Source organism: Rhinatrema bivittatum, chromosome 6 (genome assembly GCF_901001135.1).
Source record: "Rhinatrema bivittatum chromosome 6, aRhiBiv1.1, whole genome shotgun sequence".
Classification (NCBI taxonomy): Eukaryota; Metazoa; Chordata; class Amphibia; order Gymnophiona; family Rhinatrematidae; genus Rhinatrema; species Rhinatrema bivittatum.
Genome location: NC_042620.1, coordinates 312,161,368 through 312,179,613, shown reverse-complemented (window position 1 = coordinate 312,179,613; position 18,246 = coordinate 312,161,368). Strand labels below are relative to the sequence as shown.

The 18,246-nt window shown below is 44.4% G+C and overlaps 1 protein-coding gene across 3 annotated transcripts in view; it reads left to right on the top strand.

The window, feature by feature from the left end:
• The window catches only part of SHROOM4 (shroom family member 4), a 318,353-nt gene that overhangs the window by 262,876 nt on the left and 37,231 nt on the right, over window positions 1-18,246 (top strand). For all 3 annotated transcript variants that reach the window (XM_029607489.1, XM_029607490.1, XM_029607491.1), the window contains one exon: window positions 13,051-13,779. In XM_029607489.1, coding sequence (XP_029463349.1) covers window positions 13,051-13,779 — 729 coding nt within the window. The remainder of the gene's footprint in view (window positions 1-13,050; window positions 13,780-18,246) is intronic.

Below are 18,246 nucleotides of genomic sequence, written 5' to 3'. Positions count from 1 at the left end.
GTGCTGGTGCACTGGTCGGTGGCTGTGCGGGGGCCGGTGGGGAAGGGAAGGGCGTGTGTAAGCGGGTGGCGTGTTCTGTCGGAATTCATCCCCTTAAAGGCACCGGGGGAGGGGGGAAGAAGAAGGAGAGGATTCACACAGGCCAGCAGTATTAGAATCGCCACCAGCCCAATGAACTCCAGCTGCCCTTCGGGAGGCAGGTTCCAGCAAGAAGTGCCGCTGCACAGGAAGCAATAGCGGCCGTGAGGAGGGGAGGGGCCAGCAGGGGGCGGTGGTGGTCGTGACTTGAGATGCGAGTCGGGAGAAGCAGGCTCAGCCTTGAGGAAGGGAGGCTCACCTGCCTCTCTTTGGGCAGATCTTTTGCCTCAGTCTTTCCCTGGACAGCCTGCTCTTTTTGAGGGTTCAGAGGTTGGATGGTATCGTTTAGTTACTATGGGGTAGATTTTAAAAAGCATTTACTCGAGCAAAACTGGTTTTTGCTCGAGTAAATACACTTTACTCAAGTAAGTGGGCTTTTCAAAATTGCTACAATATATGCCATTGAATTGTCCATAGGATTTACTCAAGTAAGTGCACTTTACTCGAGTAAATAGCTTTTGAAAATTGCTACGATAGTATGTCACATTTACATGCGTAACTCCTTTGAAAATGACCCCCTATGTGCGAATTCACAAGTGGACTAGCCAAACCATCTATTAAGTGACGCAGAGGTTTTGGCCTTTTAATATCAAAAGTACCCCCTTTAATACTGTTTGGGCAAGGCCACCCCCTGAAATTGTGGCACCCCGTGCGGCCACACTGGTCACGTGGCCCTAAGGCCAGCCATACATATTTCAGTAACTAACAAAACAGTTTTCCTACTTTTCTTGTTTGAGGGGTATCAGATTGCAGCCTCTGCAGTAATATGGCCACGCTGTAGTAATGTCTCCGTAATGGGCTTGTTTTGCAGAAAGGTTGGAACATGAGCAGGGGCCTGTCTTATGCACTGCAGACACATAGCAGAATATACCACTCCGGTTTCGGTTAACAGACACTCACTGTTTGGGACAGTACATGTGGAGGCTCCTTAGGGTCCACACTGTTTGATCTCCGGGTTGTCAAATTGCTGGGAACGCTGGGAAGTTTCCAGGATTTATTCTTAAAGCTCTAGGGACCAGTTGAGCTCCTCAGGAGCAGGGGCCACCAGAGAGTAACACCGGGCTCCTAAGCAAGGCTGTCCAAGGCTGCTCTCTTGTGAGCTATTCCATGGCTCAGCACCGAACCGAGCGGACCCCCAGCTCAAGCCCATCCAGAACACTTTTTAGCCCTAGCAGACGGCTTTTTCCCATCATAAGGTTTATCGGGCTTTCCTGTTTTCTGCATCCTTTTCCTGGTTTTCTTTCCATTTTACCTTTCCTAATGCCTTCTCCTTTCTCCATTTCTCTCTCATCTTCCCTTTCATCTCTTACCAAAATTATTTCTCATTTTGCTCTTCTCTGCCTCTTTGTGCTGCCCAAAGCTTGTTCTCGTCTTCCCATTCTGCCCATTTTTTTTATCTTTCTCTCTCACCCTTCTGCCTCCCCTCTCAGTCTCTAACCTCCCGTCTCTTATCTGTTGCCCCTTCTCTTCTCTCACCTTTTCCTACTCTCATCCTCCTTGCCTACCGTTCCCAGCTCTCCCCTTCTCTGATTCTCCGCTGTATTAGATAGAGAGCCTCTAGAGGAGTGAGAAGCTAGCGGAGGGAGCTGCTGTGAGAATTAGGGAGAGGAGACTAGGCACTAGGTTATTAAATCCAAATCCTTTCGAGCAGAGGTTCCCAAACCTGTTCTAGGGGGACCCCCCCCCAGCCAGTCAGGTTTTCAGGATACCCGCAATGAATAAGCATGAGAAACGTTTGTAAGCACTGCCTCCATAGCATGCAGATTTTATCTCATGAATATTCGTTGTGGATATCCTGAAAACCTGACTGGCTGGGGGGGTTCCCCCAGAACAGGTTTGGGAACCTCCTGCTTTAGAGGCTAGCTGTATTAAATCCCTTTGAATAGATTCCTAACCTAACCTCTAAGGCCAGGCAGTTTATCATTTGAAGCAACGTATACTGTGTTAAAACATTTCTTGCTTACTTTGATAACTATATACTGACATTAAAAAAAAAAATGCAGACACTAGTCCAACAGCAAAATGGGAGCTAGCCAATCTTTTTTTCACGAACTGTCACATGCATGATTACCTGCCTGTCGGGGAGAGGGTCATATGTGTGCATCTGGTGCAAAGAGCTGCCTTTGCAGAACAAATAGAGTTCTAGAGCCAGTGCCAGAGCCGGGGGAGAGCAGAAGCAGACAGAGGTATCCAGAGGAGATCTTCATGGACATAGAACAGTTCCTCCTCCATTCTGGCAGTCCCCGGGCTGCTCTGAAGATACAAGGTCACCAGGAAGAAAAGCCTCATTTTTGGAATGGTAGGGATATGATCCTGTCCTTGGGACCTGCCATCTAGTTAATGCGTTGTCCTTTCACACCAAGAATTCATCTCTAGTGTAGGGACAGGACTGTCATTATTAGTGATTCAGTCATTTATAATGTAGAAAGCCGAGTGGCTTGCGGCCATGAAGATTGCTTGGTACCTTGCCTACTTGGTGCAAAGTTGGTGACCTCACCCAGTGTTTAAATAGAGTGCTGGAGAGGAGCCTGCTATCATGGCACTTAAGTTACACCAATATGTAAGCTTCACAGAATCAGTTTTAATAAAACAAATATCTTGACCTAATTTTCACTTAAGATAATTATTAATAAATATTCCTACATGTATAGTGCCCATATATTGTCTTTTTATAGGGCGGAAAAGACCTCAGAAAGCAACGGAACAGAAAATTGCCATCCATTCGTGTGTCACTCACGAGTCACTAAAACCTCCGTTTTTCTTGTGTGCAACCACTGTGAGAATATCATACGCAAAACTAAATACTATACAAGTCCTTCCGTATGGTCAATATCATCTGGACGTGGTCCTGTTTATTTCTTTCCAGCACCTATAAGCTATACTGAAGGACTTGAATAGTATTTAGTTTTGAGGATGATATTCTCACAGTTGCACACAAAAAAATAAAGTGGGAGGTTTTTGTGATCCATGATTGAAACACCCCAGGAGATTGCAATTTTCTGTTCTGTTGTTTTCTGAGGTCTTTTCCTCCCTATAAAGCGATAATATATAGTACTTTAAATCTAGGAATATTTATTAATAATTGTCTTAAGTGAAACTTAGGTTGAGATATTCACTGTATTAAAATTGATTTTGTAAAGTTTGCGTATTGGTATTTCCTTGGGGATTGCTTCACTTTCCTTTTTATTTTATGGTGCATATGGGTACCAGTGACATAGGAAGCTATAGAAGGAAGGTTCTGGGGGCTTAAATGTAGACTGCTAGGTTGGAGACTGTCTCCAGAGTAGCATTCTCAGAAATGCTCCCAGTCCCACGCATAGCACCGCAGAGACAGGCTTGCGTGAATGAAATGATAATTCAGGGCAGAGGACTTTAGATTCATTAGGGGGTGGATTGTTTTGAGAAAAAAAGAATCCTGTTTATACAGAATGAGCTCCAGCTTAACCAGAATGGAACCTGACTGCTGGCACTAAAAGGAAATTGAGCAGTCTTTAAACTAGATTATGGGGGAAGGATGACAGTCACTCAGGAGTGCATGATTCAGAGTGAGATATCTGAAAACTGAGTATCCTGATAGAGAGGATGTTGATCAGGTAGGTTTAAATGAAGAACAGACAAATTTTATGATTACAAAGTATCTCAATCAACTACTAATAAGTAGATTGTGAATAGGAATAAAAAGAATACAGTTAGATGTCTGTATGCAAATGCTAAAAGTCTAAAAAAAAGTGTAAAGTTAAGAGTGTACGGTACTAAATGAAGATATAAACATGAAGGTTATCTCAAACCTAGTGGTAAGAGAATAATCAATGAGACACTGTGATACGAAGGTATAAAATATTAAAATGATAGAACAGATGAATTGGTGGTAGTGTGGCACTATATGTTAAGGATTTCATAGAATTAAGTAGCTAAACTGTGGAATCTATCTTGATAAAAATTCTATGCATGATAGGGATGAGGTATAGCAGTGAGGGTATACTACCATCCACCTTAGCAGAATAATGAAACAGACTGTGAAATGCTAATGGAGATTAGACAGGCTTATAAAATTAGAAACAGGATGATGATGGGAGATTTCAGTTACCCCATTATTGATTAGGTGAATATATTATTAGGACATGCTAAGGAGGTGACGATGTCATAAATAACTCCTTAATGGAGCAGCTAGTTCTGGAACTGACCAGAACAGAAGCTACTTTAGATTGAGCTCTCAGTAGAATGCAGGTCCTGGTGCAAGGGGTGGTGGAGCTGCTTGGCAATAGCCATAATAGTCCAATCAAAGTTGACATCACTGGAGGGAGAATAATAATAGCATGTAACTTTTTGAAAAGAGAGACTATGATAAAATGAATAAATTAGTAGGAAGAAAACTAAAAGCTTCAGCTGTGAAGATTAAAAGTTTGCATGAGGTGTGGAGATTTGTTTAAAATACAATCTTGAACGCCACAATATAGAGGGTAATTTTCAAACAGCTTATGTAGTGGTAAAACCTGCCTATTCATTGTCCACACAGAGTTTACGAGGTATTTTCAAAGCAAACGTGCACATGTAAGTATGCTCTGAAAATACTCAGGTAATTGACAGAGTATGCACATCTACATTCATGTGTTGACTCCATTCCCTGGAACCCCTCGCCTCAATGTGGATAAAAGTGAGCATGAAGCTGGATTATGTGATGCGCCCCGAGCCTGGATCAATAACAACCATTTACACTCATAAATGTGGATTTTATGTGCGTAAATGCCCTTGAAAATTACCCCCAAAACATATACCATATGTTACAAAAGGTCAAAAGAAGATGAAACGACTCCTAGCTTGGCTAAATGATGCTTTGAAAGAGGTTATTTAAAGCCAAAAGGTCATCCTTTAAAAAATGAAAAGCCGGTCCTAAGCCCTCCCAAACTAGATGTAAAACTTTAATAAGGCAGGCCAAGTAGGGTTTTGAGAAAAATCTTGCCAAAGAGGCAAAAGCTAATAATGCTTTTGTTTTTTTTGAGTACATCAAAAGCAAGAAGCTTGCGAGGGAGTTCGATCATTAGATGTTCAGTGTAAAAAGGGGTGCTCAGGGAGGAGAAGGCCATAGCAGTGTCAGTCTTCAGGGCAGAGGATGTTAGGCATGTACCCCTACTGGAACCTAAAAGGTCAATTTTAAAAGCCCTATGCACACCAAAGCCAGGAGATACGCATGGGTCTCGGGCTGCCGCGCGCGGTGTGGATTTTAAAAAGCGCGTGAGTATGCACACACATCAAAAAGTTTAAAAAAAAAAAGGATGGGACGTGGGCATGGTCTGGGCGGAGCAAGGGCAAGACATGGGTGTTCCGGGAAGTTACTTTGAAATGTGCGAATAAGTATTTACGTGCACAAGCATGTGCCGGAGTCCGCTACCGCATAACTTAACTTCTGCTGTGGACGGCGTGTAAATATGAAAATATAAAAAACTAGGTCAGTCAGCAGGGTTTTAAGGCTCAGGGTTAAAAGGGAGACTAACCCCTCCCCCCCTGTTATTTAGGAAATCCAATCCGTTAACTGGGCGAACTGGGGGAAAAGGGCTATTGCGTCGGCATGCGTTTTTTAAAATCCCCCTCCCCATTTACGCAGTAGAGCCAGCAATGGGCACGTCCATTTAAAATTGTGCATACATGTACATGCATACAGCCGACTTCATACGATATGCACAATGGAGCGGATTTTTCAAAGGGTTACGCGCGTAACCCCGTGAATCTGCTCCTGCGCGCACCGAGCCTATTTTCCATAGGCCCAGCGACGCGCACAAGCCCCGGGATGAGCGTATGTCCCGGGGCTTGAAAAAGGGGGCAGGGGCGGGGTGGTCCGCCGGCCGGTGCACGCAACCTGCCTGGAGGCAGGCGCAACTTCTAAGTTAAAGGTAAGGGGGGGTTTTAGGAAGGGCTGGGGGGCAGGTTAGGTAGGGGAAGGTGGGGCGGAGGGAATGGAGGAAGGCTGCGCAGCTCGGCGTGCGCAAGTTGCACAATTGTGCACCCCCTTGCGCGCGCTGACCCTGGATTTTATAACATGCGTGTGGCTGCGCGCTATAAAATCGGGCGTAGATTTGTGCATGCCAGGTTGTGCGCACAAATCTACGCCCGCCCGTAACTCTTAATATCCATCCCAATATGTGTTTGTTATAAAATGGCCGCTACCACTGGCATTCTTGCATACATGTACGATGGCGCGGCTGTTTGAAAGTTACCGTCCTTTTTTGCAGGTGATTATTCAGAAATACTGAAGCAAATTACTGTGAAAATGGAAGAGGTGCTAGAGCAAATTGACAAACAGAATTTTAGTAAATCACCAGGACTTGATGGTAGTCACCCCAGAGTTCTAAAAGAGCTCGGACTGAAATTTCATAACTTCTACTGGTAATCTATAACCTATCATTAAAATTAGCTACTGAAGAAATTAAGAATAGAATTACTGGGCATATGGATAACTATAGCTTAATGAGGAAAAGCCAGTAGAAATTTAGCAAAATTGTACCTTACTAATCTTGTACAGTTCTTTGAAGATATAAATAAGTATGTGAGTAAGGGCAAGCCAGTTGATAAAGTGTATCTTTTTTTTTTTTTAAATGTTATTCGATATGCTTTTTCATGGGAGACTTCTAAGGAAATTAAAAAGCCATGAGATAAGAGGCTATGTCCTATTGTAAAACAATAAGAAATTGCCATGCTGGGTCAGACCAAGGGTCCATCAAGCCCAGCATCCTGTTTCCAACAGAGGCCAAACCAGGCCACAAGAACCTGGCAAATACCCAAACACTAAAAAGATCCCACGCTACTGATGCAATTAATAGCAGTGGCTATTCCCTAAGTAAACTTAATTAATAGCAGTTAATGGACTTCTGCTCCAAGAACATAAGAAATTGCCATACTGGGTCAGACCAAAGATCCATCAAGCCCAGCATCCTGTCTCCAAAAGTGGCCAATCCAGGCTACAAGTACCTGGCAAGTACCCAAAAACTAAGTCCATTCCATGTTACCGTTGCTAGTAATAGCAGTGGCTATTTTCTAAGTCAACTTAATTAATAGCAGGTAATGGATTTCTCCTCCAAGAACTTATCCAATCCTTTTTTAAACACAGCTATACTAACTGCACTAACCACATCCTCTGGCAACAAATTCTAGAGTTTAATTGTGCGTTGAGTGAAGAAGAACTTTCTCCGATTAGTTTTAAATGTGCCATATGCTAACTTCATGGAGTGCCCCCTAGTCTTTTTCTATTATCTGAAAGAGTAAATAACTGATTCACATTAACCCGTTCTAGACCTCTCATGATTATAAACACCTCTATCATATCCCCCCTCAGTTGTCTCTTCTCCAAGCTGAACATGCCTAACCTCTTTAGCTTTTCCTCATAGGGGAGCTGTTCCATCCCCTTTATCATTTTTGTCATCCTTCTCTGTACCTTCTCCATCACAACTATATCTTTTTTGAGATGCGGCGACCAGAATTGTACACAGTATTCAAGGTGTGGTCTCACCATGGAGCGATACAGAGGCATTATGACATTTTCTGTTTTATTCACCATTCCCTTTCTAATAATTCCTAACATTGTTTGCTTTTTGACTGCCGCAGCACACTGAGTCGACGATTTCAATGTTTTATCCACTATGATGCCTAGATCTTTCTTGGGTTGTAGCACCTAATATGGAACCCAACATTGTGTAACTATAGCATGGGTTATTTTTCCCTATATGCATCACCTTGCACTTATCCACATTAAATTTCATCTGCCATTTGGATGCCCAATTTTCCAGTCTCACAAGGTCTTCCTGCAATTTATCACAATAAACTTGTGATTTAACTACTCTGAATAATTTTGTATCATCTGCAAATTTGATTACCTCACTCGTCGTATTCCTTTCCAGATCATTTATAAATATATTGAAAAATACAAGTCCCAATACAGATCCCTGAGGCACTCCAGTGCCCACTCCCTTCCACTGAGAAAATTGTCCATTTAATCCTAATCTCTTTTAGCCAGTTTGCAATCCATGAAAGGACATCGCCACCTATCCCATAACTTTGTACTTTTCCTAGAAGCCTCTCTTGAGGAACTTTGTCAAACACCTTCTGAAAATCCAAGTATACTACATCTACCGGTTCACCTTTATCCACATGTTTATTAACTCCTTCAAAAAAGTGAAGCAGATTTGTGAGGCAAGACTTGCCTTGGGTAAAGCCATGCTGACTTTGTGCTCTAGTAACTGATAAAGGATAGAAAACGAAGAGAAGGGCTACTAATACTAAATAGTGTTTCCAATGGAGAGAGGTGAAAAGTGGAATGTACTGAGGATCTGTGCTGGGATCAATGTTAAACATTCATTAATGATCTAGACAAAGGAGCAATAAGTGAGATGACATAAAATTATTCAAAGTAGTTATAAAAAAAAAAAAGAACAGTCTGTGAGGAATTGCAGGAGGACTTTGCAGAACTGGGGAGCAGGGCATGTAAATGGCAAGTTATGCACTTAAGGAAAATAATCTAACTGTAGAGGCAATTTTTAAAATCCTCACAGGCCTTCAAGTAAATGTTTTAAGGGAGTTTCCCTTTGAAAATTCAAGGTCAGCAGCTGTTGCAGGTACTTCTGTGCCTGTGGTAGGGTTGCCAACTGAATTCAGGTTTTCAGGACAGGTTGAACCAGTCCTGGTTTTACTCCCCTGATGCAGGTACTCATAGTCTTGCTTTTCTTAGGGAATGCAACAGGGAAATCAGAATCAATCCCAGCATGCAATGGAATAAAACCAGGACTGGATCAACCTGTCCTGAATATCTGGAGCCAGTTAGCAGCCCTAGTGTGTGGGCTTCGCATCTGCTTTATACGCAGGTGCAATGTCTGCACCGAAAAGCATGCACAGGGTTTCCTGCAAGCCACATTTTGTGACTTGTCTGACCCTTCTTTGGAAAGCGCTGTGTGCCCTTTTTATGACATTTATAGTAATCTACATTGAACAGTTTTATTGGGATTTGCGGAGTATAAGTATGTAAATACATGTAAATAAATAGTAATTTTGCTGCCAGACAGATGGACCCGATGTGTTAGAAAGTATAAAAAGAAGATACATGACTCAATCAGTCTACCTGGAGGGCTAGTTATAGTTTTATGAACCTTTGTCCAGCCATATACTACCAGAATCATCCGGTGATTTGGAGCCATAAGAAACTACCATTCAATCGGGCCGATACAGTAAAATTTGTGGGAGAGCAGGCGCTCTGAAGCGAGCGCCCGCTCTCCCAACAGGCGCCCAGGCCACTCTTCTGGGCGCGCGATCGAGTATGCAAACGAGGGGCCCGTGGTAAAAGGAGGCGCTAGGGACACTAGCGCGTCCCTAGCGCCTCCTTTTTGACAGGAGCGGCGGCTGTCAGCGGGTTTGACAGCCAACGCTCAATTTTATTGGCGTCGATTCTCAAACCTGCTGACAGCCATGGGTTCAGAAAATGGACACCAACATAATTGAGCGTCTGTCTTCCGACCCGTGGGCCGCCGGACGATTTAAAAATTTATTTTTTTTTAAATTTTGGGGCTTGCGACATAATATCGCTATGATATTAAGTCGGAGGGTGTACAGAAAAACAGTTTTTTCTGCTTTTCTGTACACTTTCCTGGCGCCGGCAGAAATTTAACGCCTACCTTTGGGCAGGCATTAATTTTTGAAAGTAAAACGTGTGGCTTGGCTGCACATTTTACTTTCTGTATCACGCGGGAATAACTAATAGGGCCATCAACATGCATTTGCATGTTGCGGGCGCTTTTAGTTTCGAGGGGGTTGGCCGCGTGTTTTCAACGCGCTATTTTTACCCCTTAATGTATAAGGGGTAAAAATAGTGCGTCGAAAATGCGCAACCAAACGTGGGCTAACTGTTTGCTCCACCGGAGCACACTTTACTGTATCGGCCTGTTTGTATGATACCTAGCTTTAAAAATGCTCAGTCGCCTCACAATGTGCTCTGATCTCCCTGAGATTTCAACTCACTTAAACTGAGCTAGCCTGTTGCCCTATAGGAAAGAAAAGGGTTTCTAAGTGTTGGGAGTGAAGAGGATCATAGGGATCCCCTGTGAGCCAGGGATCATTGGGTGCTCTACTAGCTATGGCAGAAGTTTGAATGAAATAAAATGAACGAATGGGAGCAGACAAACACCATGGTTTTATAATGCCTAAAGATAACTAGGCTAATAAGCTTTAACAATGGGACATTTTTTAAATTTCATGATGGATATAGTGTGACAGTAAACTTTTCAGCAAAGTAGTTGGGTCAGTTGGTCTTATGACAGGTGGCGGTGCTGAGGCAGATCTACAGTAGCTGAACCCTTTTGTAGCAGACAGGTGTCTGCATCCCAGAAAGAGTTTCCCCTCCGAAACCGAGCACTTTGTGCAGTAATCCGTAAAGAAAAGATCCCCGAGTGAAGGTCCTGCTTTGAAGAACGCAGGTGAAGGGTTTTTTTGTTTTGTTTTTTTTTTTAATATCCATCCCAACATGTGATCCGGTAAAAACTGTGCTGTGCCTGTTCCTCCCTGCTGGAGTCCTCCCCTGTCACATGCCTCCGGGCCCTTATCTTTGCTCCAGTGCGTGATAGCGGTGGCGGCGGAGGCAGGATCACACCAAAGACTGGGAAGTGACGTGACCTCAGGGAAGAAGGAGACAGAGAAATAAAACCCAGATTTAACCCCCTTCTGTCAGGAGTGGGCATTCTCCACCTTACCTGACTATGCCACAGAAATGAAGCAGTGACACACAAGAGGAAAGCACTCCAGGCTGGGAAGAGGAGTATTAGCAGGAAAGCTTTTCTGCAGCACGGATTACTATCCAGCCAGCTCACAGCAGGAAAGGAGGAACGTTGCAGGGTGGTGGTACGAGGGCAGCTACTCTTCTGCATTGTGGAAATCCAGGTGACGATAAGGAAAAGATTAAAAAGCGTTCACGTTGTATTCTGTGTTTGCTGTATATCTCTATTTTGGACTTGCTGAGCTGCTGTTTTGTATAGTACAAATATGCACACTGTGAACTGTGCACCCAGCACCCTTTGGGGGAAATTCTGCGCAAAATAAATACAATTCTGCTCACGATATTTTAAAATTTTGTAAAATTCCGTGTATTTTAATTGTCATATGGCACCATACAATCACTGTCGAGTAGTAATGAATTTAAAATGCAATACTGAAAAGTTATTACTTGATGCAAAATTTGTAATCTTTTTGTGCAGAATTGCTCCAGGAGTACTGTAAAAGTACCTCATGAAGCCTGGTCCCTCTGCCCAGGTTGCCCCTCACCCCCACCTCAGCTCGCTTTTCCCATAACTTTCCACCCCAGCGTTCTCCCTAGCCTGGCTCTCTGCTCCCCCTCAGTTCTCCTCCCCCAGGCTCGATCCCCCTCTCCAGCTCTCTTGCTCCCTCCCTCAGGCTCCATCCCACTTAGTGCTCACTGCCTCCTCCATCTCAATCCACGCAGGATGATGCAGCCGGCACGGATGCCTGTTCCTTCTGCCTGCCTTTGCGTGCTCATGCATTTATTGCCACCTCATGGTCTCCACACTAAATCCTGCAGGAGAGGAATTCTGTGCAAATTCTGCTTTGTGCAATAGCTCAAAATGTCCCCAGGAGTAACATAGCATGAATGTGATACAGGTTCAGATTTATATCTTGCTAAGCCTTAGGCATGAGGTCATCAGCACCCCCCCCTCCACCCCCCACCCATGAGCAGAGGGAGAAAATGGAAAGGTTTATATCCCTTTTAACCCATGATGCGCAGCACAGGTACTCCTAGGTGTTCACCTAATGAGAAATCCATCCCTGCCCAATCGGTGTTATACATTTTGAGAGGCTGGAGAGGAGGGGGAATCAGACATGAAACCTAGGAAGGAAACAAAAAGAACAATTTAAACTGTACTATTTTTATTCCTTCCCTTACTTATGGCTTTTGAACATTATTCGGAAGGGAATGTGAATAAAACTAAGAATGTCAAAATGCCGCTGTATCGCTCCATGGTTAGACCACACCTTGAGTATTGTGTTCGGTTCTGGTCTCTGCATCTCAAAAAAGATATAGTTGCGATGGAGAAGGTACAGAGAAGGGCAACCAAAATGATAAAGGGGAATGGAACAGCTCCCCTTTGAGGAAAGACTGAAGAGGTTAGGACATTTCAGCTTGGAGAAGAGACGGCTGAGGGGGGATATGATGGAGGTCTTCAAAATCATGAAAAGACTAGAACGGGTAAATGTGAATCAGTTATTTACCCTTTCAGATAATAGAAGGACAAGGGGGCATGAAATTAGCAAGTAGCACTTGTAAAACAAATCAGAGAAAAATCTTTTTCACTCAACACAAAATTAAGTTCTGGAATTTTTTGCCAGAGGATATGGTTAAGGCAGTTAGCTTAACTTTGTTTAAAAAAAGTTTGAACAAGTTCCTGGAGAAGAAGTCCACAAACTGCTATTAGTCAAATTGATTTAGGGACTAGCTACTGCTTATTACTGGCATTAGTAGTATGGGATCTATTTAATGTTTGGGTACTTGCCAGGTACTTGTGTCCTGGATTGGGCACTGTTGGAAATGGGATGCTGGGCTCGATGGACCCTCGTCTGACCCATTGTGGCAATTTCTTATGTTCTTAACAACCAATCAAAGAAGAAAATGCTGTGTAGTGATCCCATTGCTCATGTTGTGTATAGCTGAATTTTGCTCAGTTCCTTCAGAAGCAAAGAGAAGGTGCATTATTTTCAGCAAACGAAATGATGTTAGAAACAATCAATTTTTATTTTGACTTTGGAGTAGCCCAACCCTGTAGAGTTGTTGTAAACTATTGCTTTGAAAGAACAAATGTAAAAAAAAAAAAAAAATGTCCAACGTGGTAACTGCAGACTAAACCACTTGTTCTTACTTGTGTTTTCCAGTGAACTGCCGCTGTGTAAGATTGGTTTCCAAAGGCTAAGCCCCTTCAGGCCTTGCTGTGAGAGCGCTGAGCACGAGCGGCCCACCTGCTTCAGGACCGTGTCGTCGCATGACCTCTCACGTGACCACGACAGACCAATCAGGGCGGCGGAAGCTTCTGCTTATGAGGATGGTCCAGAGGACCCGCCGCCTCGTCTACTCAGGGGAAGAGCCTTTTCCGAAAGCCATATCAACTTCGAGCCACTGAATTCGAGAGGACAGGGGAAGCAAGAACCTATTTTGGAGAAGCCAGAAGAGAGCAGACCAGAGCCCCTCAAAAAGAGAGGGCCTCCCCCACCGCGGCCCCCGCCTCCTGACTGGGGGAGGGTTGGAGCGCGCCGCTCCTCTCTTCTTCACCCCTCATCCAGAGCTGCGGAATCTGTAGGCGGCCGCGGGCCAGCGGCACAGCCGGAGCCCCCCGGGCGTCCGTCACCGCCCCGGCAGAGGAGGGGCGGCGACATGGAGGCTGTGAGGCAGCGATCGCAAAGCCTTCCCCTGGAGCAGGTCCACAGGGACATCGTGAAGCCAACGGCCATACCGCCTCCCCGGACACAATGCTGGCTTCCTCAGGAGTGCAGTGCCAGTGCCTGCCACCCCTCGGAGCAGGTGCATTTCTGCAGTTACCAGCAGGGCGCACGGAGGAGGCTGCCAGAGCCACTGGTCATAGACACGGGCAATCAGCACAACTCTAGGTAAACCATCGTATTTATTTATTTTACTTTTCTAAATTGAAAGCCTGAATTCCGGATGTGAAGAAGAGTTCACCAGTGCCTAGCCACATACATTTGCCATTGGATGAGCTGAAAAACAAAATTCTGGTGTTCTTGGAATGGTCCTTTAAAGCAATAAGGGAACAAGGGTAGTGCTTTGCTGTGCCAGGAGACTCTTGTTATGGTTTCTCTGTGTGTAGGCTCCACTTCCCCCACAAGCTCATAGACAGATACGAAGATGTGGTGGTAAAAACAAGAGACCAAAATGGGGTCTATGGCAGTCTTATCAGGCATGAAACTGGGCAAACTCGATGGGGCCTCACGGTCATCCGCCATAACATTCTGTGTTTCTGTCAGCCCCTTAGAGGCAGGCAGCGGAAGACAGAGCGATCCCGTCAGCCAGACAAATAATCCTTCTAGGTAGCATTGTAAAACTGTTGGGGGTGCGAAGTAAGCGGGAAAAAAAAAAAATATATATATCTTGCTGCCAGCCCAGGCTCTTCTAATGCTTTATGTGCTAGATTTCTAAACTGAGAGAGAAAGATAAAGGAGATCTCTTGATTTTCTTCTAAGAAGCTGCACAGTGCTTCCATGCGGATTGCTTTGCTTGGAGATGTCCCTGTGCCCAGGATTGGGAACCGCTTGGATGTTTGTCGGACAGGAGGGGGTGATCAGCCAATGACTGATGCAGTCGTCCAGTCCTGATTTCCAAAATCCTTTCCAAAGCAATCCATGTTCTTTGAGTCTGTGGGGGTTTTTTTTCTGTTGAAACAATGAGACTACAAGAGCCAGAATATTTTTTTTGTTGAAAAATCCAAACTGGAGGAAATGCCCCTGTCTCTCCAGCACACTTGGGCCAGTTTTACTGAAGAGCAGTACAGTTACTGCAGAGCAAACTACCTCAGGATTTACTAAACTGTACAAAGTGCCTGGCTGCGGCAACATATATGATTTGCATAGTAATGAGCTGCATTGCATGAAAAGCAGCTAATTATTATGCCCCTTGTGTCATTAAGGAATGTGTGGAATTTCCCATTCTGTGCATTATGCATACGCAAGCATATAGTAGTATAATAATGACGGCAGAAAAAGACCAAATGATCAACTAGTCTGCCCAGTAAATTGTTTATGGTAGTAACTGCTGCTCCGTGCAGGTTACCCCCTTGTGTTTTGTTAAGAGTAGTAAATGCCGCTCCAGGCAGGTTACCTCCCTCCCCCCGCGTTCTGTTAAGGGTAGTAAATGCCGCTCCGTGCAGGTTACCCCCATGCAGAAATGTTACACCATCCCTTTCTTCGTGCCTTTAGGGATCTGCAATGTTGTTCCCATGCATTTTTTAATTCATTAACTATTCTCGTCTTCACCACCTCTTGTGGGAGAGCATTCCAGGCATCCACCAGCCTCTCTGTGAAGAAATATGTCCTAATATTGGTTCTTGGTCGTCTCCCCTGGAGTTTCATATCATGAAAAGGTTTGAAATTTATCATGAAAAGCGGAAAAGGTTTGAAGTTTGTGCATGGTTAATACCTGTCAGGTATCTGAAGGTCTGTATCATATCTCCCCTGCGCCTCCTCTCCTCCAGGGTGTACATATTCAGATCCTTCAGCCTCTCCTCATAAATCTTCTGGTACAGACCCCCACCACCTCCATTTTGGTCGCTTTCCTCTGGTCCGTTTCCATCCTGTCTCTATCCTTTTTGAGATACGATCTCCAGAACTGAGCACAGTACTCCAGGTGAGTCCTCACCAAGGACCTGTACAAGGGCGTTATCACTTTCCTTTTCTTACTCGATATTCCTCTCTCTATGCAGGCCAGCATCTTTCTGTCTTTAGTTACTGCCTTGTCACATTGCTTCACATCTTCAGATCACCAGACACTGTCACCCCAAGGTCTCTCTCCTGGTCCGTGCACGATAGCCTTTAACCCCATCTCATGCTGCTCTTTTGGATTTCCGCACACCAATGCATGGCTCTGCATTTCTTGGCATTAAACTGCAGCTTCCAAATCTTCGACCACTCCTCAACTTTTCTTAAATCACTTTTCATTCTCTCTACTCCTTCAGGCGTGTCCACTCTGTTGCAGATCTTAGTATCGTCTGCAAAAAGAGAAACTTTTCCTTCTAACCCCTCCACAATGATGCTCACGAAGATATTGAACAGGACCAGTCCCAAAGCCGATCCTTGAGGATCGGCTTTGGGACTGGTCGATCCTTAGCACCGTTCTCTCATCACAGCAGGTTCCAGTTACCATCACACATTGTTTCCTGTCGGTCAACCAGTTAGTAATCCATTCCACCACCTTGGCACCCATACCCAAGCTTCTCATTTTATTCACGAGCCTCCTATGCAGGACCCTATCAAAAGCTTTGCTGAAATCCAAGTAATTCACTTTGCGTGCTCTTCTTTGATCCGGTTCTCTCATCACCCAATCAAAAAGTCAGTCAGATTTGTCTGACAGGATCTTCCCCTGGTGAATCCGTGCTGCCTGAGGTCCAGCAACCCACCGGATTATAGATGGTTCATTATCCTTTCCTTCAGCAGAGTCTCCATTAATTTTCCCACTACCAAGGTGAGGCTAACCGGCCTGTAGTTTACAGCCTGCTCTGTGCTCCCACTCTTGTGATGCAGGACCACCACCGCTCTTCTCCAATCACTCGGCACCACTCCCGTTTCCAGAGATCTATTGAGCAGGTCCTTCAGCGGCCCCGCCAGCACATCTCTGAGCTCCCTCAGTATCTTGGGATGTACCTCATGCAGTCCCATGGCCTTCTCCACTTTCAGTTTGCCTAGCTTCTCCCGTACATTCTCTTCTTTAAACAGAGTTTCGTCTACCCCATCCCCATCTATGGTCTTGTCAACCAGCAGTGGTCCTTCTCCAGGGTCTTCTTTAGTGAACACCGAACTGAAGTATTTGTTTAATATTTCCACCATTTCTTTGTCATTCTTCAGACATTGCTCCACATTTTAACATACTGTAAATGCGGTTTACAATGTCTTAATGCATTTGTGCACCTTAGTAAATGATGAGCCACATGGGAAAACCATGCCAGAGATACCTGATCTTGGAAAGCTTCATCTAACACTAGCATCCTTTTAGCTGCCTCTTCTCTTCAAGAGAAGAGAACTCCAGTTTAACGTGTCTTTCTTTATTACGCTTCATTTTTAAAAGCCAAATTGTCAGGAGAGGATGCTCTCTGCAAGACCTAGTGCACGAGTCACTTCTGCTTCCTCGGGGGCCGATGCGATCAGCTGTGCATTAAAACTGTGTGCTGTGCAGTAAGCTAATAATATGCTAAGGCATTGGGCGTTTAGTATGGAAACATGCGCAGAAAACATGCTTAACGCAGAAATCCTGCTTTCTGCTCAGAAATCACATTTTGTGTGCACAAATACTATGTTCTCTGCCGAAAGCATGGTGTGCACACAAAACATGGTTTATACACACACACACAATGTTTTTTGCAGCCTAAATCTTGGGTAAGGATGCACAAAACATAATTTAAAAGCATAAAACCATGATTTCTGCACAAAGAAGTTGTGCGCACAAATTGGCGCATAACGTGTGCCATGCACATAAATGCCAAATACAGGACGTCACAAACTCCAGCTTCAGTTCCCTCGTCTAACACCAGCCCCAGAAACTTTATTCCACCTCTGACTAGGAGGTTAATTTCCAGTGATCAGAATCCCTGAGTAAAGCCTACACACCCCTCTGCTTTGGGGAGTAATAGTTAATGCATTAACGTGCGATTTGCATGGAAGAGCGTTAATCTGCGCACACTTTTTTATTTTTTCCTCCATCTTAACTTCTTGCTACATCGGAAGTACAGAACCACCCGCCGATGTATGCACACAGCCTTGCGCCTCTTATTTCATCCGGGGGCCTCAGAAGGGCATCATTTAATCACGACGGTTAATCTATTCCACATCTCGTTCGCATTCCAGAGCTGCCAAGTGAAGACATTTTAGACAGGGCTGGTGCTTGAACGTGCATCCCAATGCATCATGGTATTTGTAGTCTCTTCCTTATGACATCAGGACTTGAGATACCACAGTGTATCAGGAGGGGGTACTAGGAATGTCAAAAAAAAATAATTGAGGACTTGTGTAAACCTAAGGTCTTGCCTTTAGAAGCTGGGTCATTTGGCAGCTCTGCTAATCAGTTGCACGTCCGTTCCACTTAAAAGCCAAGTCGGTAACCAGAATAGAAACCCAATGTGTATTAAATATAAAATGCAAGGAAAACCAGACTCAATTGCCTGTATCCTTAATTGTATCCAGAAGAGGCCAAAGTTAAATTTCTAGTGGAGATAAGGTACTTGGCAAAGGCATTCTCCTTTTGTTTGAGTGGAGGAATTTACTCTGCCTTCCCTATTCCTTGGGGTTGTCTCAGTAGAGATTCAGGGTCTTGATTAAGAACAGTTTTATAATGTACTGCTAGGGAATATTCAG